The 23,329-nt window shown below is 39.9% G+C and overlaps 1 protein-coding gene across 12 annotated transcripts in view; it reads right to left on the minus strand.

Annotated features, from left to right (window-relative positions):
* Window positions 1-23,329, minus strand: part of LOC117300721 (protein scribble homolog) — a 122,033-nt gene that overhangs the window by 22,548 nt on the left and 76,156 nt on the right. For 7 of the 12 annotated variants that reach the window (XM_033784485.1, XM_033784492.1, XM_033784486.1 and 4 more), the window contains 13 exons: window positions 22,058-22,150; window positions 18,014-18,106; window positions 16,765-16,845; window positions 15,474-15,600; window positions 14,151-14,332; window positions 13,126-13,302; window positions 12,728-12,844; window positions 11,675-11,737; window positions 11,045-11,293; window positions 7,509-7,565; window positions 6,076-6,090; window positions 3,328-3,678; window positions 1,776-1,952 (listed from right to left, as the gene is read on the minus strand). In XM_033784485.1, the coding sequence (XP_033640376.1) occupies window positions 1,776-1,952; window positions 3,328-3,678; window positions 6,076-6,090; window positions 7,509-7,565; window positions 11,045-11,293; window positions 11,675-11,737; window positions 12,728-12,844; window positions 13,126-13,302; window positions 14,151-14,332; window positions 15,474-15,600; window positions 16,765-16,845; window positions 18,014-18,106; window positions 22,058-22,150 (1,782 nt within the window). The remainder of the gene's footprint in view (window positions 1-1,775; window positions 1,953-3,327; window positions 3,679-6,075; window positions 6,091-7,508; window positions 7,566-11,044; window positions 11,294-11,674; window positions 11,738-12,727; window positions 12,845-13,125; window positions 13,303-14,150; window positions 14,333-15,473; window positions 15,601-16,764; window positions 16,846-18,013; window positions 18,107-22,057; window positions 22,151-23,329) is intronic. The other 5 variants (XM_033784490.1, XM_033784495.1, XM_033784488.1 and 2 more) reach the window with 4 other exon arrangements.

Below are 23,329 nucleotides of genomic sequence, written 5' to 3' on the forward strand. Positions count from 1 at the left end.
GGGGTGAAGAACACCGCCCAATTTCATGGCTCTGCTTAGCACCAAATTCTGCGCTTACACGATCAGCATTCTTTGCTTACTGTGCAAGCCCCAAATTTCTGCATTAGCTGTTAAGCAAAGAATGGCTAGTAACGTGGCACGGGCACAAGAACAATTTCCCTGCTAACCTGTGAAATATGCTTGACAGAAAGTACATGTATATATACGTATGCGGAATTTCATGCCCCCATAAGCGCTGACACTGTGACAACTACGTTAAGCAGAGCCATGATATTGGGACCAGGGGCCAATTTCATAGAGCTGCTTAAGCACAAAATTTGCTTAAGCACGAAAATAGCTCGCTTTATTTACACATGTTACTGGCCAAAATTTCATGCCATATACATTGCTTATGACTAGTATTAAGCTGTTGAGTGCATAAGCAAAACAATTGAGTGGAGTCTTGGCCGGTAATCTGATTTTACTAAGCAATGAATTTTTTGCTTAAGCAAAATTTTGTGCTTAAGCAAAATTTTGTGCTTAAGCAAAATTTTGTGCTTAAGCAGCTCTATGAAATTGGGCCCAGACCAGTAAAGCCATAGCAATTGCCGAAGCCATCAATTCGGGAACTGCCCGAGGGGCATTCTGTACTTTACTTGAGAGGCAACCAATTAATATATTCGTCTATTCACTAGGTCAAGAGACCAGCTGACTTTTCAATTAAATTAAAAAAATTAAGTTGTACAAGTTTGAGTTTCGTTTCTCATAGTCATACAAAATATTACCCCTGTCCCCAATTCCAGCCACCCCCCCCCCCATCCATTTTCTTACCGTCTGAACAAGAATGCTCTGAACAAAAATTTAGCTTCCTATATCTATCTTTTGAAAACCTACTTATAATATAAATCCTTGTCTTTTCACAAACGCTGGCTCAGGGTTAAAGACAGTGTAAACAAAATGTGCAATTTCTGTTGATAATTGAACAAATCCAAGTATCAAAACTATCACCTAGAAACAAAAGAAATAAATGAAATAAATACTATTCTGGTAAAGGAGTGCAACGTCATGCTCGAAGAGAAAATGCAACCAAACTATTCCCGCCGTTTTTAAAATAGTCACGAAAGATTTATCAGACAAAATTCTGTGGGGCTGCTTAAGCAGAAAGTATTAATAATACTAATATTAAATTTCCTGACAATTTTCATAATACGCAAAAAGCTAAATAATTTTGAGGGTACCAGTCACAGACGGTTGTCTACTGAATATCAACGCACATGAGCAAGGCTACTGGAACCAGGGAAGAAACCATAGTCAGGAGGCTGGTTCCAAATGGTCGACCACAGTAGTCAACCAATGGTTCGACCAGCCTGGGCTCAAGTAAAAAATAGTCAAGCTTTACTTAACCTTGGTGCACATTCGAACTTTCCCTATGCAGTACACCAGTCATACGCATATAAATTACATGCCTTTTTGGCTGGTAGTATGTTTCTGCAAAGCAAGATTGCCTCTCTGCTTAGCAGATTTAATTGAGTAGAAAAATCCTCCCATTGTATTGAGATACAAATCACAAATTTGAGGAAAGACCTTTTTTTGCTTGATCAAAATGTCAGACACTGTGCATTTATACCACAAGTCCTTTTGGTCGGTAAGCAGTTTGCAACAGCTATTTCTATTTTCTAAAGTTTGGATTAAAACGCTCCTGAAAGTAATGTTGCATTTTCTCTTCAAGTGTGTGATTTCTGCCGCATTCTTTTATCCCCCCTCTCATTTCTCTTTCCGACCGTGCCAAAGCTTACCTTGTCATCAACAGGAGGTGGGCTGAAGGGTGGGGGGCTCGTTAAGGGTACCGGCGGGGGGCCTTCTTCTTCCTCAGGCGTGGCCTGAGGCTCGAGACTACTGTAGTTGTTGGGGATGACCGTTGGTGTTGGAATGGAAGGAGTAGTTTCAGTGACCGGTGTCTTATTCTCCAGCACCTGAAAGATGAAAGGAAACCGCATTCGTTTTTACAAAAAAGTTTTCAATTTTTTTTTTTTTTAACCTCATTTTTTTCTCTCTCTCTCTCTGTTAACAGCAACAACAACCCGGCTTGTATGAACAAAATTGAACAGCCCATATGCATTCCCAACACTTATGATTGGTGCGCAAAAGATGGATATCTGAGTCCAAGCAAGACCAGAAACCATCATGGCGCGCTGATTTTGAAGCAATGCGGTACACCACTACATAACAAGGCATTGTTACATGTGAACTACAGCATGGCATCCATCCTTGGCAGCTTGATTTCATTTCCAACTGGTTTTCCCAAGAGGTATTGCAGTATGTTTTAAGGTGCTTGTATGAATAGCCTATTCTGTCTATACAACATGTGATCTGCAACGAAACCCCAGGTTGTAAATGACCCCAGAACCCAGATCCCAAAACCCAGATCCAAGAACCAACATCAGCCCTGAAAGTTTGTTTACCCCTCCACAGACTCCTCGTATTTAAAAGGCAGTAATGAATTGTACAATTCAGTGATTGTAAAGCTAAATCTACTCGTTCATTTCCCCCAATGCACAAACGATCTCTAAAATTAACACTTGGAGTTACTCATTCCACGTATTCATGCTTTCTAAATACAAATCACAATGCACATGCACTGAAATATTACGGATTCAGCAAGCCACTACAACAGTATCATGCAAGTCATGCAATAGCAGTAGAACACACACAATGCTGAGCTCAAGTGTCGTCTGTGTCAGCAGTGTACGTCCTCTATGTAACATGCATGCGTGCCAAAATCAACCAATTAGAAAGCTGGAATTTGCCATACATTTAAAATAGCAGCACGCATGAATTGCCTCAAAGCAGGACCCAATTTCAGAAAACAAAATTGCTTTTGGAGGATAGGAGAGGGAAAAGGGTAAAGCATGCCTGTCTTGCATGTACGGTAGATTTTAAAAGGTAACCAGTAGTGGTGACCAAGCCTGACCTCTCCCATAAAGAATTATATGGAACTCTATGAGATAATAACTGATGAGGTCAAGTTAGGTCGCGGCTACCGGTTACCTTTTAAAATCTACCATCTTGTACAGAGACTTTTTAGGAGAGAGAGTAAAGAATAGAGGACACTTGATACAGCCATTATCATCACTGGGACATTTCACTGATTTGGGGAAAAAAAGATGCATATTTAGAGGTCATGAATATTCATTGCAAATCATAAAATAAAAAAGTACTTAAGATAGAATTTTGAGCGCATCTGCAAAATCATATGGAATCATTCAAAATGATTTCTACGTTTTCTCAGAAACCATAACAAAGGAAGCAACTGAAATTTTCCATTGAATTTGACACCAATAGCCATACCGGCTCTTCCTTTGCCACAGGGGGCGTGGGCTCAAAGTCTTCCAATGTATTCATTGACGCAGCAGCATTAACTGGCTCTTCCTTTTCCACAATGAGTAGTAAGGGCTCAATATCCTCTAATAGATTCATTGATGATGTGTATTCTGGCTGTTCCTGCTCCACAGGGGGAGGGGGTTCGAGGGCTTCCAATGGGTCCATTGGTGGTGGTGTGTTTACCGGTGCTTCCTGTACCGCAGGGGGTGGGGGCTCAATGTCTTCCAATGTTCTCATGGTGGCTTTGTTTATGTGGTTGTCGGTGCCTTCTGCCATTAGCCTTTTGGTGTCTTCCTCCCTCTGTAACCTCATGGCCTCCTGGATTGAAGACAAGATTTCAAAAAACGTCAAACTTTGTCAAATTGTGAAAAATGTTTAAAATGTTTTTGAAAAACAGGAAAATATTTGCCAGTCTTCAAAAGTCTTACTGGTCAAAGGCCATATATATAATGTGAACACATCAATTATTTATCAGTTTATGTCATAATTTGTCATGATTCTTCTTAACCTGTTTACGAAATTCTGAGCATGTGTGTGCGCATTTTTCAAGAACTATGGATTTATAAAGCTGCCTCCAAGTGTCCCTAACCTCTCTCGTCAAATCTTAATCCCCAACTAGGCAAGGAACACAATTTTCACAACCTTCAGAAACTGTCGGGGCTGCATACTCCCAAAAGAGTTGAGATGGTAACACGTCTTTTGTGATAGGTTCTAATTTTAATCTAATCTAGCTTTCCGGGTGTTTACTAACGTGCGTGTAACAATGTATGTTCTATCTTTTAAACATTTCATGTCATTTTTATCTTGCATCTTCTTTGCTGTGATAACTTTTGCCATAGAAATATTGTGATATTTCTTTCATCTGGCTTACACAGATTTTTCATTGTCTTTGTAAAACTTAAGTGTTATACTTTGTAAGCATGCCAGAGATGTTGTTGGCACTTGCTGTCACCCCACTAAACGAGAATGGATTCAAAGTAATTGATGAAAAAGACCTTGACAGCTTTTTCCTGTTTTCTCAAAAAGTAGCCACTGTATTCAACTGGAACTTTTACATGTTACTTTTATCGTATCTTTCTTGATAAATATGCCTGTAAATCATTATGACATTGACAAAAAACAATGACCCTTTCTTTAAAGATACCCTTAAGTGTGAAAATGGTATCTTTTCAAAGAATTAATATTGGAGTGCACCTTTAACATGCTTTAATGTGAATTTGGTTTCTATTAATTTGGATTAGAGTGCATGTTTAGTCATGTGAGATGTCACACTTATTTTCTTATAATACCGAGAGTGTGACTTTGATATGCAGACTAGTTGATTATCAAGATGAGCATGAGTGCATCTTTAAAGCCATTGGACACTTTCGGTAAACAGTATTGTCTAAAGGCCCACACTTCGTGTATCACAACTTTAATATAAAATAACAAACCTGTGAAAATTTAGGCTTAATCGGTCATCTGAGTCGGGAGTAAATAACGGGAAAACCCACCCTTGTTTCCGCACGTTTCGCCGTGTCATGAGATGCGTTCAAAATAAATCCGTAATTCTCGTTAGCGATAATTGATAAATGTTTTAATGTTTTCTCGAAAAGTAAAGCATTTCATGGAATAATATTTCAAGAGAAGTCTTTCACCATTACCTTCTGTAAACCCTGTAAGTTATTTGTAAATCTGTGAACTTTTTTTTTTTCTGTTACGAAAGTGTATAATGGCTTTAAGACATTACCCTATTAAGAAGTCATACAAAATCCACACACTGAGTGCACCTTTGATGTTTTGTAATCAGTGAATCAGGTTTCTTTTAACCAGTTAGTGCCAGGCGTCTTCCATTGTTATATCTTCCATTTTTCAATTGAAAACTTCCCTCATCGATTTTTCATATTTTAAACTGAGCTTCAAAATGTTTCGACTGAAATCATGCAAACTTGCTGTCCAAAACCAGCTCCCTTTATAACAAAGCAACAGCATAAGACGTTACACTTTGAAACAAAATGGCAGACTGGAAGATGACCAAAGAAGTCTGGAGATTTGACATCAAGAGGAAGTATTGGAAATATATGAGGTTGTAAACAGTCATGAGCTGGACCATCATGCAATACTCACATTTATGTGGGCGTTGAGCTTTATCACCCCCCCAGGCGCATATCAAAGTGCTCAGTATTGAGACCAATTGATTTACTTAGCACAATGTAACTGCTTTGGCGCAATATACAGCCAATCAAAACAGGAACACCGGGGCAAACCCCATTTTCTTTGCGAAGTGCCCGATGTTCTTTTACATGTATTACACAACAAACGGGACAAACAGCTTTATGTCCCATCTGAAGGACGCAGAAATAATGGTTAAGTATCTTGTTAAATGAAACAAGTGTCATGACCGGGACTCGACCCCACACTCTGCTGATCAGAAACACCAGAGCTTGAGTCAGGTGTTCTCACCCGCTCGGCCATGACACGCCTACAGAATTATTGAGAGTTGGCATTTCTACGCAGACACAGGGACATTAAACCCCCAACCCCTACCCCCAAAATAGCGCATGCAAGTTATTGTGGTAACGACGTCAGGTGAATTAGATCAACACCCTTTAATGGTTCAATATCCCCTTTAAACAATTAGCCATTCACACTGCAATCACATCACTGTTTTTTAAACGTTCAGACAAACATTTTTTTAGCAGAGTTTGGATGAGAATGGATGTTTTTTTTCTTTACCTGGGATGAGACATCCTTTTTAATGACGCGAAGTGGAATGAAACAAAATTGATAATAAAATGAAAAAATTATCAAAGCGAGATTGGTTTTAGATGAGAAAAATTACCAGAAAAATCAGATCTCAGACAGCTTGTATGAGGGTTTTTAACTTGTTTGTTTAACCATTAATTACCTATTTTTGGACTGATTTTTCTCCTGTTCAGGGCTGTTAAAAGTTTCCAACTGTTTAAAAAGTTTAACAAGTTTAATTCAGAGATGCCAACATTTGTTGATCATCAGAACAGGGAAAGATTTTTTTCAGGGAATTTTCTGCAGAATCAGGGCTAGTTGGCAGCTCCGGTTTTATGAGAGAACATTTCCCAAAATAAGGAAATATCGCCAATGAAAATATTTCTCAAGGTGATGGATGTTTTCAGTCGGGAAACAAATTCTTCTGTTTTAGTCATGGCAACCTTGACTTTTGGTATAGAGGGTACATAAACAACAGGCTTCTGGGGGATCCCAAGACTAATAAGAAAGACTTTTGAAGACACTTTTTATCGTAGAAGAGTTGACACTTTGAAAAGGAGGCGCCTGGATTTTTCCTAAATTACATCTTTCCACATTGTGTGTCTTTTAGTACGAATTAAAACATGGCTGGACATTCAAACTGTGACACTGGGGAGGATTGAGAGCACTTGTTCGATTAAACAAACAAATAAATAGACTTGTATATATATGACAATTGAGGGCGCTGTAACATTAAAGCATGAACAACAACTGTACACAAAAAAAGAACAGTACTTCCTTATATATTATAAAAACAAAGCTTTTAGGTTTAAACTCAAGTTAAAAATCAGCAAACTTTGGCAGAGGTTTAGACAATATTACATGAGCAGTGTTCAAAACTCCAAGAAAACAGAAACCAACAAAGATCATCCTGCTACATATGTATGATGTCACATAAGCTTCATAAATATGCAAATTTCCTCGCTTTAATGATAATAAATCCCAGAAGAAAGTCTTGGGAGAAAAAAGGCATCACTAAGCTTTCAATGCAAACCTAATTGTGCACAATGCAGGGGTGAGAGTCATTACTAACGAAAAAGTCTGAAACTTGGATAAAAAATCAAAGGTATGTTGAAATAACGCCATTTCTACCGTTTGGTAACCCCTGAGGTTAAAGATTCCAAGGAGCTTTTGGAAACAGTATCCAAAGCACCAGAGAAGTAGACCAATGAGCAGCATTTCTTTACTTGTGGAAAATAATATTGTCTGATTTTCTTCACCAGGCCGACATAAAAATTCAGCCAAAAGTCTGAAGAACCTCATCCCTGACTGTGTTTCTTCATTTAAAAATGCCTGGGACACTGGCTGTGCTGACAAAATAGTGTTCTAAAGTCTCAAATTTCAGGGGGATATGGTTTGCCAGAGACAATTAAAGAGACGCTTACCACTTTCACAAGATCTTCCTTTTCCCATTCTTCCGTCTCCTGCTGGTACTGGCTCTCCTGTGAAGCAAAGACAGCATGCAGTGGTTGTTGACCAATGTGTCATAGCATTCAGAGTTACAATGGCGTCCAGATAGATTGGGACGACGAGAGAACACACAAGGGGTTTGGGGTAAAGGTTAAGAGCATGAGGGGGGAGGAGTTATGAAAGACAGCATGCAGTGGTTGTTGACCGATGTGTCATAGCATTCACACAGAGTTACAATGGCGTCCAGATAGATTGGGACGACCAGAGAACACACAAGGGGTTTGGGGTAAAGGTTAAGAGCGTGATGGGGGAGGAGTTATGAAAGACAGCACGCAGCGGTTGTTGACCAATGTGACATGGCATTCACACAGAGTTACAATGGCGTCCAGATAGATTGGGACGACGAGATAACACACGAGAGGTTGTGTGAAAGGTTAAGAGCATAAGGGGAGAAGGAGTTATGAAAGACAGAACGCAGTGGTTGTTGACCAATGTGTCATGGTATTCACACTGAGTTACAATGGCGTCCAGATAGATTGGGACGACGAGAGACCACACAAGGGTTATGAAAGACAGCACGCAGTGGTTGTTGACCAATGTGTCATGGTATTCACACAGAGTTACAATGGCATCCAGATAGATTGGGACAACGAGAGACCACACAAGGGTTATGAAAGACAGCACGCAGTGGTTGTTGACCAATGTGTCATGGTATTCACACAGAGTTACAATGGCATCCAGATAGATTGGGACAACGAGAGACCACACAAGGGTTATGAAAGACAGCACGCAGTGGTTGTTGACCAATGTGTCATGGTATTCACACAGAGTTACAATGGCATCCAGATAGATTGGGACGACGAGAGACCACACAAGGGTTATGAAAGACAGCACGCAGTGGTTTTTGACCAATGTGTCATGGTATTCACACAGAGTTACAATGGCATCCAGATAGATTGGGACGACGAGAGACCACACAAGGGTTATGAAAGACAGCACGCAGTGGTTGTTGACCAATGTGTCATGGTATTCACACAGAGTTACAATGGCATCCAGATAGATTGGGACAACGAGAGACCACACAAGGGTTATGAAAGACAGCACGCAGTGGTTGTTGACCAATGTGTCATGGTATTCACACAGAGTTACAATGGCATCCAGATAGATTGGGACAACGAGAGAACACACAAAAGGGGGTGGGGTAAAGAGAGTTGGGAGAGGAGGAAAAGGTTTTAACAGACAGCACACAGTTGGTTGTTGAGCAACGTGACATGGCATTCACAAAGTAAAACAGAAGAGGGTTGTGCGAAAGAGAGCACACAGTGAATGATGACAAATGTCTCATGGTATTCACACAGAGTTACAATGACGTCCAAATAGATGGGACGAGATGGGTGGGATAAAGAAGGGAAGGGGGAGGGTGTTACGAAAGAGAGCACACAGTGAGTGATGACAAATGTCTCATGGTATTCACACAGAGTACAAAGAAGAGAGAACACACACAAGGGGTTGGGTTAAAATGAGCGGGCAGGATGGGGGGACGTATTATGAAAGAGAGCACACAGTAAGAGTTTTGGGAGATATCAATGACAGGGCTTAGGAACGAAGGGAGTTTAAAGACAGTGGACACTGTTGGTAATTGTCAAAGACCAGTCTTCTCACTTGGTGTACCTCAACACATGCATAAAATAACAAACTTGTGAAAATTCTAGCTCAATTGGTCATCGAAAATGCGAGATAATAATGAAAGAAAAAACACCCTCGTCACAAGTTGTGTGCTTTCAGATGCTTGATTTCGAGACCTCAAATTCTAAGTCTGAGGTCTCGATATCAAATTCATGGAAAATTACTCTTTTCTCGAAAACTATGTCACAGAGGGAGCCGTTTCTCACAATGTTTTATACTATCAACCTCTCCCCATTACTCGTTACCAAGTAAGGTTTTATGCTAATAATTATTTTGAGTAATTACCAAGAGTGTCCACTGCCTTTAAGCGGGAACAAGCATGTATTGATGAAGATGAACACTTCTGCAACAGACCGGACTAACTTCTCAATGGCCCGCCCAAAGGATGCAGCTAAGAAGTGATTTAAAGGATACAAGTGTCAAGACCGGGACTCGAACCCCACTACACATGTATGATGATAAGCAGATCAGCACCATGAGGAGGTAATGTACACATGAGGCAAGAATAAACAGAGGTTTGGGGGTTCGATTTCTCACTGGGGGGGGGGGGAGGTAATGACATTTACCCCAATTTTGTTTTTTATATATCTGTTCATAGTAGCAGCCCACAGAGGAGTTGTTTGGAAAAAGAAAAACGATGGAAGGACCCCATGCACCGCATCCATAAGATTGTGTGTTTGAGAAAGGATTGTGAAATGTTGACCAAGACCAGGAAACGTCCACACAAGTTTCAATCCGGCCTGAAAGTGTTTGTGCGAGAAAAACACTCTTGGCCCAATGTTTGAAGAAGAAAACAAAGGGTTTAAAGGAGGACAGCTCAAGACCATGGCGGGGAGCCACAAGAGGGAAGACAGGGTGAGTTGGGGAGCAGGCTTCAGATGCAGGGAGGAGGCGAGATGGATACAGGAAAGGAGGCGAGATGGGTGCAGGATGGGTGACAGGATTCGGGTGTGGTCCAAACACGATGCAGTTAGCAACAAACCAAGATGCAATGTTATATAATCCTACAGTGCTCAAAAACACGCTTCCAAATCTGACTTCCTACTGTATTGACACTTCTTTTCTTGGAAATATACTATTTGCTCACTTTTATTTTAAACAATCTCACTAAAACACCAGAGGCTCTTTTCCGAATTGGTAGACACACATGTTTCACTCTGTACAAAAATATGATCGGCAAAAAAAAGGTATCACCAGCCCAAGAGCCATGCTACTACATGTAACTCATGGTTCTGACTGATCCATTGTTTACTTTTGCTCATAAGAAATCAGCAAACCAAACTTTCTGCTTTATCGCTGTATGACTTTACGCTGAGAATGAGCAACGACCTTGCTTGACCTCACCAATAGTGATCCCAGAGAGTTATATCGTCCCGTTTGTGCAAAATTGTTGTATTTTGATTTCGCAAAAAGGTTGTATCTCGCACAAAAATGCTACTTGCAAAGAAGATTGTTTATTGGCGTGTACTTGTGTGTGTCTTCATTGAGGCTATTTTAAGCGAGATAAGTTCAGGCACTTTCAAACTCGCGCTTAACGTAAATGCTATTTGAGAAATACACTTTGGCACCGACACGAAAATATGTAATTCATCAGTTGATGAGCTCATGTCTACCAGTTACCCCCTCTAGAAGCCTGGCTGGTAGAGTAGAATGCACTACATGTATCTTCCCAACTTTTATGAAGTAATTATGGGTAAGTGACTTAGACACAAGTGTCATGACCAGTTACCCTATAGGATCTACCTCTTCAAACATTAAACGGCGCATTACGCACCAAGGGTCAAAGGTCAAATGCCAAAGGTCATGCCAGGTCAAACAAACCCACCTGGTTCAGACGATTAAGTTCCTCCGTTGTCATCTCCCGATCGATGGATGATATACTTTCTTGACTGGTCCTTTTGTTGCTGTCAAAGTGTTGCAGTGGGTTACCCACGACTCCGGGTCGCGCCTGCCAGAATGCGACCTCCCCGGGGTCGTACCCGTCGCAGACAAACAGCTGGATGCGCTCGCCGGAGCTTCGCAGTCCCCGTACAGCATCGCCGTGTCTTGCCCCGAGCATGCTTTGACCGTTTACCTACATTTATAAAGGGTGACACATTTTCGTACATTTTGATAGAAACCTTTCCTTATAAAAACCAATCAAGGCGCGTACATACAAAAAAAAACAATGGTGGCACATAAGTTATGTTCAGAACAATTGAAAGGAAAAACTGGTGGGACTTCAATTCTCGAAGTGTGGCAGGAAGCTTGTTCAAAATGGCAGGTGCAGCATTGGCAAAGGTTGGTTCTAAATCTTGGTTGAGCTAACCTAAATGGAAGATCTTAAACACCTGACCAGATTGTTTGAGTGAGGCGAGGTCACAGAGATACTGAGGAACGCAGCCATTTAGGATCTTGAATACGAGAAATCTTTGACTGTGAATTTTATTTTCTGAAAAAAGCTGCAATCACTTACCTCTAAGATTCTCATCCCTACATTTAACCTTGCGTCCCTCGATGCAGCTCCGATCTCATTGACCTTCAAGAGAAAATAAAATAAAATTGAAATATACAAACTGTAACGACAACAAAATGCATGAAATCGTCTCTAAACCTACCCACCTTTATTGAGGCTTCCTACCTCATACCCAGCACCAAACCACTGCCCAGCTTTAATATAACAAACTTCATTCTCTTTGCCAAGACAGTTCTAGGGGGTTTCCAATCCCAAGTTATACCTAGTGCCCATCCGCTATGGCCGGATGGTTTAAGTTCTGGGGCCAATTTCATAGAGCTGCTTAAGCACAAAATTTGCTTAAGCACGAATATAGCTTGCTTATTTTTTTCACATGTACTGGCCATCTGCTGTTTACTTAGCATAACAATTGAGTGGAGTAGTAATCTAAGATAACTCAGCAAGGATTTGTATCAGCTTAAGCAAATTTTGTGCTTAAGCAGCTCTATGAAGCTAGGCCCTGGTTAAGTCATTGAGTGTGGGTTGGAATCCCGTTTGAGACACAGGATAATGGTTGCTACTATACCTCATACATATTCATTACCGGGAGTCGAGTTCTCATTGGTCCAATCATCATCACGTGCCAGGTGTTAATTTTGCTAATTACCGAGCGGGCACGCGAGTATTCATGCATGTGGTTAATGCGCATGACAAGTAATAGCTCCCCGGGAGCTATTCTACTTGTCATGCGCACTACCATTGTGCGACGTCATCCCCGGGCACTATTCTACTTGTCATGCTTTTTACGACCGTGGTACTGTTTTGTATAAACGCACGAACAGCGCTCTCTTTTAGGGACATCCAACACATGAACAAACTTATCATCATGTGCATTTTGTTTCACAGTCGTCATTTTCTCTCAGGGCTGTATACTCACCCTAGGGTTGAGAAATGTTATAAACGTCCTGAATGTTACTGACCCTATGACTAGGGCACTAATGTACAGTGCATTGATACATGTACATTATTGAAAAGTATTCTATAATATAAGAACTAGTTATTGTTTTGACTTACCTTTGATATAAATATACCCTCATCGTTTTTGTCTAGGGGGTTGCCTGGGTGCCCCTTATTGCCTCCTCGGATGCTGATGCCAAGTTTCTCTCCGGGTGCTTTGACAATGGTGATCTCCTGCAAAGACGAAAAATTAAGAATTGTCATTGCGGCTCACTCTTGACACTAGCCTGTGCGCCTCTCTCAAAAAAGAAAATCAACAGAATTGATCCACTTTGTAGTTATTTAAAAAAGTATGAAGCTGGTCCTTCCGCACGCGTCCCTCGGATGCGCCAAAGGTTAATACATAAGAAAAATACATATGACAATACAAGTTTAAAATCTGGGCAACTAAAAGTTCTTGCATTTTTCTTTGCCAAGTTCCCTTATTGGGAAGAACATCTAAATAAACCACTGACCTGTAGTCCACTTGGTGGAGCGTCGTGACTCACTCTTAGTAGAATCTCATGAGCGTTGGAAAGGAGCGCTGTGACTGCCTCTTGGTGCGTGGCGTGCTTCATCTCAACTCCATTCACTCTGATGATACGATCGCCCACGCAAAGGTTTGTTCTAGCTGCTGACCCGTTAGGAACAATCTGAAATAGAAGGAAAATCTAGTTAAAGCCATTGGACACTTTCAGTACAGAAACAAAATTAAAAGTTCACATATTTACAAATAACTTACAGGGTTTACAGAAGGTAATGGTGAAATACTTCTCTTGAAATATTATTCCATGAAATGCTTTACTTTTTGAGAAAACAGTAATACAATATCAATATCAAGAAGTACGGATTTATTTTAAACACATGTCATGACACGGCAAAAACGTGCGGAAACAAGGGTGGGTTTTCCCATTATTTTCTCCGGACTCCAATGACCGATTGAGCCTAAATTTTCACAGGTTGTTATTTTATATATAAGTTGTGATACACGAAGTGTGGGACTTGGAGAGCACTGTTTACCCAAAGTGTCCAATGGCTTTTAAAGCAGGGTATGCTTTGGTAATTGTCAAAGATCAGCAGCCATTGTGGATAGGACTCCAGAGGGATACCATCTTTCCAGGGGCCAACCAAAGATGTGCCGGGTTCACAACATCCGAGAATGGTCACGCTGTGACACCACCGAACTCAAAGCAGCAGCACTGGAAAGACGGGGCTGGTTGGATTCGAACCCTTGACATTTGCCATTCTGGAGAAGATGTTTTCTTTATAACTGATGCAAATTCACCATCTACTAAATTGATGCGGTACAAGCTGCTAAAAATATAGGACTCAAACTGTCTCTAGCTAGCTAGCAAGTGGTAAGACACCTGCTCAAGATTGCCGAAGGTTGTTGGTTTATACCAGCTCTACACATCCCAACATCATAATCAAAAGAGTCTTCCCCCTTCCTAATATTTTCAAGGCGTAATTCATTTAAAGATACAGGAAACTAGACCCTTACCTTTGATATGTAAACACCAGGTTGGTTGCCGCCAAAGGGGTGGCTCGAGTGGTCGATCCCACCCACGATGCTAAGACCAAGGGGACCACCGGTACGCACCAGCCTGATGTCCTCTACTACCGGCTCAACATGATTGGCGTAATCACCACCCTGCTGATTGTAATACTCAGGAGGTTCATGTTCTGAGGAGAGAAAAATATATACAAAAAAAAATACTCCTCGGTTAGTTTCAGTTAGACATCAGCAGGCCAGGGCCCAATTTTATAGAGCTGCTAAGAACACAAATTTGCTTAGCGTGAAATTTCTGCCTTGATAAAACAGGATTACCGACAAAATTTCCACACGATTTTCAGGATGAGCAAACACATGGAAATTTGGTTGGTATTCCTATTTTAATCATGGAAGAAATTTCATGCTAAGCAAATTTTTGTGCTTAGCAGCTCTATGAAATTGGACCCTGAAATTACTACACAGAGGCCAGAGCCTCCATTACCCCTTTTCCTGGCCTTCATGCCCCTTCAAATGTGTCCCACAGACTTGCAGATTTTATAGTGGAAGTGCCCTTTGCAAAGTGCCCTTTGCAAAAGGAAAATGGCCTTGCCGTCGCAAAGATGAAAATCCAGGCCTGCATCAGTTAGATTTATACCACGCCCAATATGCGGGCGGAGGATTGATGTAGTAGTATCATAGAGTTGTATACAAGAAATAGAGGGCGCACTGGCCTATATACGCGCCCCGGCATGCGCGCATGCCGCCATTTTCTAAGTTGACAAAAACAGCATCGAACAGCGTGTGTTTGTGCGGCCATTTTGTAAGTTGACAAAACAGCATCGCGTAGCGTTCAATAAACACAAATTCCAACGTTTACTTCATATTCAATGTCTCCTTGCGGTCCCGTCGCGTTTGTGCAGGCTGCATCACCAGTGCGCCCTATATAACTCTATGAGTAGTATCTTTCCTCGCCTTCCACCTTTAGGATCCCAGTTCGAATCACGACTGGGAATTCAGTCCCTACCTCACTGCATGGGTATTCCTTGGAATAATTTTCTGGGGCTTAAACGGGTTACCAACAAAATCGCATGTAATTCACATTGTTACAACTGGGTGTCTCGTAAGTTTTTGGATACACAAAATGAAAACATAATTACCGAGTTACATTTTGTGTTGCGAAGCTTGGGCTTAAATTGAATTTTCTCACTCACTTTTTGTTTCCAATCAAAATTTGTCCAATAAAGAAGGCAGTACAATTACGACCTTCAAACCTTAACATCAGAAAAAAAGATGGTATTGAACTACAAACACCATGGGTGTTGCTCAACTTACTGACTATCGGTTCGTGGTGCTCCACCTCCATGGACTCACGGAATACAATCATTGAGATGACCTTTGTGCTGGTCAACAGCGCCACCGCTTGGTCATGTCTCGCAAACTCCATGTCAACGCTGTTAATCTAGTTATGAGAAACGAATTGATAGTGTCACCTGGGGAAATTCATGTGGACGTATGGCAGTATAATATAACAAGCATAAAATAGACACCTAATAGCTGAATACGTTTTGAGATGTGACCCTCTTCATATCAGCAGTTGGTCAGAATCAGACTCCATAAAGTATAAGGTTTACATTTGAAATCAAGACTCTGTGGCTCTTTTTCCTACCTGGAGTGGTATCTTCCACAATACATCAATTTAAATAATTATCGGCTCAATGCACAAGCTTGCTCAGGGAACCATAACTTTACAAGCTTTGCTTCTTTATGGGTCCACCGTAGTTTCATGAATGTCAATGCTTATTATTCATTAAAATTAATCTTATCAAACAACTATTTATTTCTTAATTTCAACTTACATTGCCTTTGATTTGATATTGATTGTGATTTTGATACAGTGGACATAAACTGATTGACTGATTGATTTTGCAAACATGTGATGTGACAGGTTACATGGTCTGAAGCCTGATCACCGGACATCACACTTCAAGGCTCAAAATAAAGCCAAAGATCTGCCATTGAGCCTTTGTCAATCACCATCCATAATCACCTACATTAATTTCACATGGAGAATTAAGTCAAATCCTGTGTACAGATAAAATAACAATTAAGTAAGGATATGTACTGTACAAAAAACACAGTGCACACAGCATGTAGACCACCATAAGTAAGCTTTCCATGTGGGTGTTTTATTGGTCCGAGGTAATGTTTGTCAGCTGCACCCACAACACCTCAGACCAATCAAAACACAGAAATAATTGTATCCAATGAAATCACTGATTTTGACAAGTCTTCATCAATCAATCAAACGCCGATCTCCTGTGTCCACGTCCTACAGCCTCACGCCACATGTGGTCGAATTCGCTAGGCCGGCAAAGTTATTGGGCCCAGGATGATCGAGGGCGGCCTCTAGGTCTCTTCCAGCCAGCAGCTGGTGCTAGGCCTCCCCTTGAGTTGATGGCGATGCTTAGAGCTTTTTAAGCGTTTTAAGCTTGGGTGTTGTCATCTAGGCGAGCGACAGGTCTTCATGGTCTATAGCAATTTATGTGTCAAATAAACAAAGTTCCCACTCGTAGAGCAGCCTGTAAAACTCTGGACTAGTATGACATTATCTAGACTCACTCACCTCCATGACTTTATCTCCTACGAGCAGAACACCAATACGGTCGGCTGCTCCACCCTCCGTTATCCTCGATATAAATATTGACTGCAAAGCGGAAGAAAACATAAATACAAAATTAATCATTATTTTTATGAGAAATCGCCTATCATCACAAGGCAACAGACAGCCACTCCAAAAGGCAAGCGCTACACTAAACAAAACGATTTGGACCACCAGGGGAACGTTGCCACCTACTCCTGGGGCTGAAACAGGGTTACCCCTTCACAGTCTGTTAGGATTCCAAAAGCACTTCTTTTATGACAGAAACTTTAATTCTTGGAAGACTTTAGTCTTTGAAGACTATAATGTCAAAGTTAAATGCAGCAGCCTTTTTTTCTTTCGCTACGCTCGGTGAGCATACATGTAGATTTAATGACAGTAAACAATAAGTTCCTTCAGTTTATTTTAAATTACACTGTCTTTTTAAAATGGAGCTGTTTATAACAAGCTGGCTCCCGCATGTCGGCGCGCAAGACTATCACGCGGAACGCAATTCATAGCTATAGTAACAGCGCGTAATGTAAGCGCGCGTACACACAACCCACGCGCATCGAAAAGATTCTTCACAAAGTTTTTGGGAAAAAAAAACATTTCAAACCTCGAATTTTCAATTGTTAAAGTGTCTATAATTGTGTATTTTTTCTGGGTTTTTTTTTAACAAAAGGGCATTTATGAATGGGAATAAAATAGTGACCTTGCAGGGTCGTTGCCGTGCGATAAATGCCCTCGCCTTCGGCTCGCGCCTTTATCCCACGGCCGCCGACCCAACCGTCATCGCTACCCTTTTCTTCCCTTAGTATTCCTTCTCGAGTTAATCTATGGGGGATTCAGAATTCGTTGACTAGTGGACTTATGCCATGGCATTATGTTTGTGAAATCAGCTGCAGAATTATTTTTCTTTCAGCATGCATGAGAAACCAAGTTGAACCAAACTAATATTCTTTATCCTTGATGAAAATTTAACATCTCTTATATCGTTGCGATACCCGCTGCCAAAACAAGGGATTCAAATTGCCTCTAGCTCCCAGGCAACCTCGATAGTCTAGTTTGTAAGACACTGCTCTAGAACTGCAAAGGTCGTGTGTTTGAATCCCACCCGAGTAACATGCCTGTGATATTTTTTCACAGGACTCAGAAAAGTACTGAGTATATAGTGCTAACACACATAGGTGTACGGGTAAAAAACCAAAACTAATAAACCAAGTTGACTTACATTGTCTGTGCCTTTGAATGGAGTGGAACCTTTGCCCCCAGCGATGCTGAACCCGAGACCGTTGGAATCTTTGCAAAGCTTGATTGAGATTTTCTGTAGGAGAGAAAAAACACATCAAGAGAAACTGACTCTCGAGAGTAAGTACTGGTAATGTCTGTGTAATGCTGAGTGTTAGATTTGAATAAAGTCTTGTACAATGACTTGCTTGGTCACACGTTACCGCTTAAATCAGAATTCCTCAGACCATGGAACTAACTACTCTGTCACAAGATTCAGAGCAAACTTTGAAGGTAAGAGGTGGTGAACACCCATACACTATTCTGAATGAGTATGTATGACACAATGGTAATAGGGTCTGCTCATCTGGAGGTTGCTGTACAAAAGCTTGCCCAAAACCATTTGACATAGCAACTGTCTCTATAGTGTGAGGAATTCATAATTAATTGGTAACTTTTGACTAAGCAACTCAAGGCACCAGACTTTGTTCAAATCTAACTCACAAGCGGCTTATTTGTCTTTGTATTTTTGTTTACCTATTCAAATCACTGTAAATAGAAGGAGAGGCCAGATAAAAAAAAATAGTCAGATCGGCTTTTGGATGGAATGATATTTATTTTTAACTACTGCTGTGGAGACAAGGAACTATGTTGGAGGCTGCATGAAAATTACTTTTGGTGGAATGGCTACTAATACAATACTCGTGGAAATGTACACACTAATCTTTAAATACTTCCTATTATTCAGCTATTCTTTTTTTATATGAGGTATAGTTCCGATATATGAATTTAAAAAAGATTAATTTGACAAGAGATGAGGAAATATGAATGATCAGCAAACTTAGTCCAATTTTATAAAGGTATAAAGCTTACACTCAAATTGTTCATGTTTAACAACTCATGACCTGTGGATTGTTAGCGAAAATCAGAAACGCTGTCCACACTGTTAGAATTGCATTTAATATATTAAAATTAAAACATAATCTGTCGATGTTTGGTTGTGTGTTACAGTTAAGTAGCTCAATAACATTGGACCAGCTTGGCGCATGTTGTGTTAGAATAATTTGTTAGTTGGGCGACAATAAAAAAATGTTTAGGGCATGAATTGCGGAAGCTCAAACCCGCACAAAGGGCAGCGAGAAGACATAAAAGTTACATAAATACAGTATAACATAATGATAAACAAAAAGCAGTAAACAAAAACAGTAAACAAAAACAGTAAACAACCACATTCTTACCAGTTGTTAAAGAGCTGGGGATCTTGTCTTTTTTCTGTGATTGGTCAATCGAGAAACTCTATCCGACCAATCAGCTTTGACGGTATGCGCAAATGTAAGGACTTACGCGTCAAGTAATGAACCACAAGGGAAACTGGGTAAATAGGGAGACTGCCAACAGAGGGCTAGATACATGTAGGTGGAGTGCCGATAAATTATTAATCCGGTCATTGCATGTTCATGTCCTGAGTTTGCATTTAATATGACTTTTCTTTGTGTGTGCTAACTGTTTGAACTGTTTCGCCACACATTCGCGGGCCCAATGATCCATTTCCAAGATTTGAATAATGTATGTTAACTTACATGTTTAGTCATAAATTTGAATTCCTCATACAATAGAGCAAGTTGCTATGACACCCTAGGCAAGGTTTTGTGTAGTTTTTGCCCACGATACACAAATTTTAAATAAAAATGTAAAGCACAACGGCACCAGGGTTTGCTCATATAGAGATTGCTATAAAAGCTTGTCCTGTACATGTATATCACTTGACATAGTGACTGTCTCTAGTTTGAGGAATTCAAATTTAAGCAATAAATTGTGACTCGGTAAGTCATTGTACAAAATACTATTCAAATCTAAACTCAAGGATATCTTTTCACCCTGCAAGACTCGAGAGTGTATCAAAAGTGTTTCGAGCCTTTGGTTCCATCCTAACTTTAGCTGAAAACCATTTGAAGGAAACAGAATGGTGTACTTTTCAAGGGTCCAAAGATTTTCATACGAAACAGACTTGCAGTCTATTCACAACCCAACTTTTATTAACAGCAGATACACGCGTAGAACAACACTTGGCAGAGAACCAAGCACAGCCAATGTTTATCACATGGCGTTTGGTAGCCGTTGTTGTTGTTGTTTTTTTTTTTTTTTTTTTTTTTTTTTTTTTTGGTGTAGTATTTTTTTGTTGGTGTGCAGAGCAGATTTCACAAATTTGGCAAGCAAAACTGGCAATTTCATAAAGCTGTGACGATAGGAGGGCCATTAAAATGGTGCTTACAACTAGCAACATTTTGCTGCTTGACGCACTTTTGGCAGGGAACCTGTCAAACAAAGCAGGCTTCGCATTCCTTCATCACCTGTTTTTGCTCCGCATTATTTTTTCTGTGATAAGCATTTTCTTAGTGCTTTATGAAATAGGGAACTGCTTGCAGATGAACTTTGCGTTATGATTTATGAACAGCGCTATGATTTCTAAACTCTAGTTGAAGTACACACTGTACCCCAAGGAAGTTTGGCATTCATTAAAGATGACAGGCACTTAAATTTTCAATGAAAGCGCATCGTGTTTGAGACTTTTCCACAAGGGGCAATTGCCTTCGGATATGAGGATTTGAGCTATGAAAAGAAGCATTTGTATTGAAATGAATATGGCTGGAAAAAACTATTTAAAGTAGAATATACCGATTCACATAAATGGCCCTCAAATTTGTGTGTTTTGGGGTAATCTCATGGCAGAACATGGTCCAGTAGTTTGTAGAATAGAAGCCACATATTCAGCTGGTTGTATTCCCAAAGGCAAATGTTATGATTTGTTGTTGTTGAATGGAAAGTTCAAGTATTTGCTTTCTCTTCTTTTTCTTTTTCTTCTTCTTCTTTTCGAGGAAAGGGGGATCTGCTCCCAGTTCAACTTAAACTTTCAGTAAATTACAGCACAGACATTTTTACACTTTGGCAACATTGCAATGATGATGATTTGGGCAGGGAATTTTTACATGTGTACCAGAAAAAATGTTTTCAATTGAGGAAAGGGCACTTTCATTTGACAGTCGTCCAAGGAAAACACTAGTGTAATGACCATTTGTTTTCCCTATAGATAGAGTGCAGGTTTCTCCCATTTACATTCTAGGGAATCGGTGCAGATCATGCCGACTTGCGTGCAGATAATATGCGCAAACTTCCCATAGACTTTAAGATGATCCAAGTTTTCTTCCAAAAAGAAAATGGCTGTGCCCTATCAAGAATAAAGTCCATGCTTGAAAGGGAAACGATTACAAGTCTCTAACCTCGCATTAAAACGGTATAAAATGCCATTATGTTTGATATCCCCTTCCAGAGTATATTTTGTAACAAAAAAGGTCCCATTTCAGAGATGTTATGGGTTATTTTTTTTCTGGTAAGCTTTTGTTTGTACATTCATAAATTGTTATGATATTCAATCAAAACAACATTCAATCTGCCATTGTGACAACGGAAAAATTTCATACATCTAATGTTTCATTTTGACATGAAATGATGTAATGTTTCAACTTTTGCTCTTAAAGAATATATTTTTAAAATGTCATTTTTACACCGTTTTAAATTTTTAAACTTTGCATGGTGAAGATACAGTCCAGAGAGCTTTGTGGTAACACTATGGAAATATCTCCCATGAGTAAGATTTGAAACTTTGCATGGTGGAGATACAATCTAGTAAGGTGTGTGATAACACCAGAAATATAAAATTTCTTTTTAAGAGTTGTTGCAGTCCAGACCCAAAAGCAGCATGATAAAGCATGACGTCCTTAAAACGAAAATGGATGATGAAGCTACCATGTGCGATTCCAACTTCATGTCAGAATTTCTTTTCAAGCATCCCGCATAACTAACTTCCTAAACGAGAAAACAATCATTCAACAAACATGAAATCTACGTCTGTTCTATTCAAGCAAATCCGATGAAGGGAAGAGAAAAAAAACTACTTTAATGGCCACATCAACCAAAAAAAACAAAAAACAGATGAAGAAGAGGGGAGAAGAAAAAAATTAGAAGAAAAACTGCTGCATCTAAGACTAACCTCCTGGACTAGCCGGACTTTGGGCTCGGGCGCAAACTTCACACCCGGCCTCTCTTGCATCTTCCCTTCGCTATCCTCCAAGATTTGGGTCGGCTGTAATTTCATCGGGGGGCGAAGGGGGTAAGGAATGGGGGAGGAAGGTTTGGAGGGAAGCGATGGTGGAATGAATGTTAGTCATGAAATAGCTTCTGTTTTTGTTTTGTCGGGGGAGAGGGTCTTTTTATTTTTTTATTTTTTTACAACAACTGTTTTTAAAAGCAAACTTTTCAAAAGAAACTCAAACGAAAAAAAAAAGCAGGGTATGAGTAGGAATTTTTGTTTAGTATGCCTTGGGAGAAACAATTTTTTTTTTTATCACAACAGCATAAACAATACTCAATGAGATTAATTTCTTACAAATAATGATAACTTTTTTAATAATGACTAAGATTAATATACATGTAACAACAGGACAAAAAATGGCGAACTCTCAATTAAAAAGTTTTTAAAATTGGGGACCCATTATTAGAAGCGTAATATTAAATACGGTGTTATGGTGGAACAATTATTTGAAGATGATTTTTGACGGGTAAAAGGCAGTAAAAACATTGATACAAAAACTACTTTCTCTTTCTAAACATACAATCATAACTTTCCCTTTGCCTTTCATACACACATTATTGTCTTTAGTCAATTAAAAAACAAGTTATTTACGAATAAAAATCACATCAGTAATCCTGTTGTTTCATTCATTTAGGTAAAAATCTGTTTACGTGTGCAATTCTTATCGATGTGATTTTTATTTTACAAGGAACTACACAGACAAGATTTTAAAAGTCCTGCTCAAATGATTTTGAAAAACATATTTAAAAAATACTAGTATATATATATGGCTCTTCAACCGCGGCAAGAAGTCCATATTTCTTCTGGTTTATGGAAATGTAAAACATGCAGAAAGAATTTTTTTTTCTAGGATATCTTCTTGGAATTCAAAAAGAAAATCAGATTATGTGTTTTTTTAAGCAAAAATGTTTCCTTTTTCTTAGCACATTGTAGATCAGGGCCCAATTTCATGGCTTTGCCTCCCGCCTAATTCTGCGCTTACGATCACCATTCCCCGCTTACCGTGAAAGCGCCAAATTTATGCGCTGTCAAAGCAAAGAATGCCAAGTAACATTGAGTTTGCACATGCACAAGCAAAACTTCCCCGTTAACCCGCAAAACACGCTTGAAGTAAGCGCAGAATTCCCTGCTGCCATAAGCGACAACTTTGAACCCCATGTTGCAATTTTC

The sequence above is a fragment of the Asterias rubens genome, chromosome 16, assembly GCF_902459465.1.
Source record: "Asterias rubens chromosome 16, eAstRub1.3, whole genome shotgun sequence".
In the NCBI taxonomy this organism is placed as follows: domain Eukaryota; kingdom Metazoa; phylum Echinodermata; class Asteroidea; order Forcipulatida; family Asteriidae; genus Asterias; species Asterias rubens.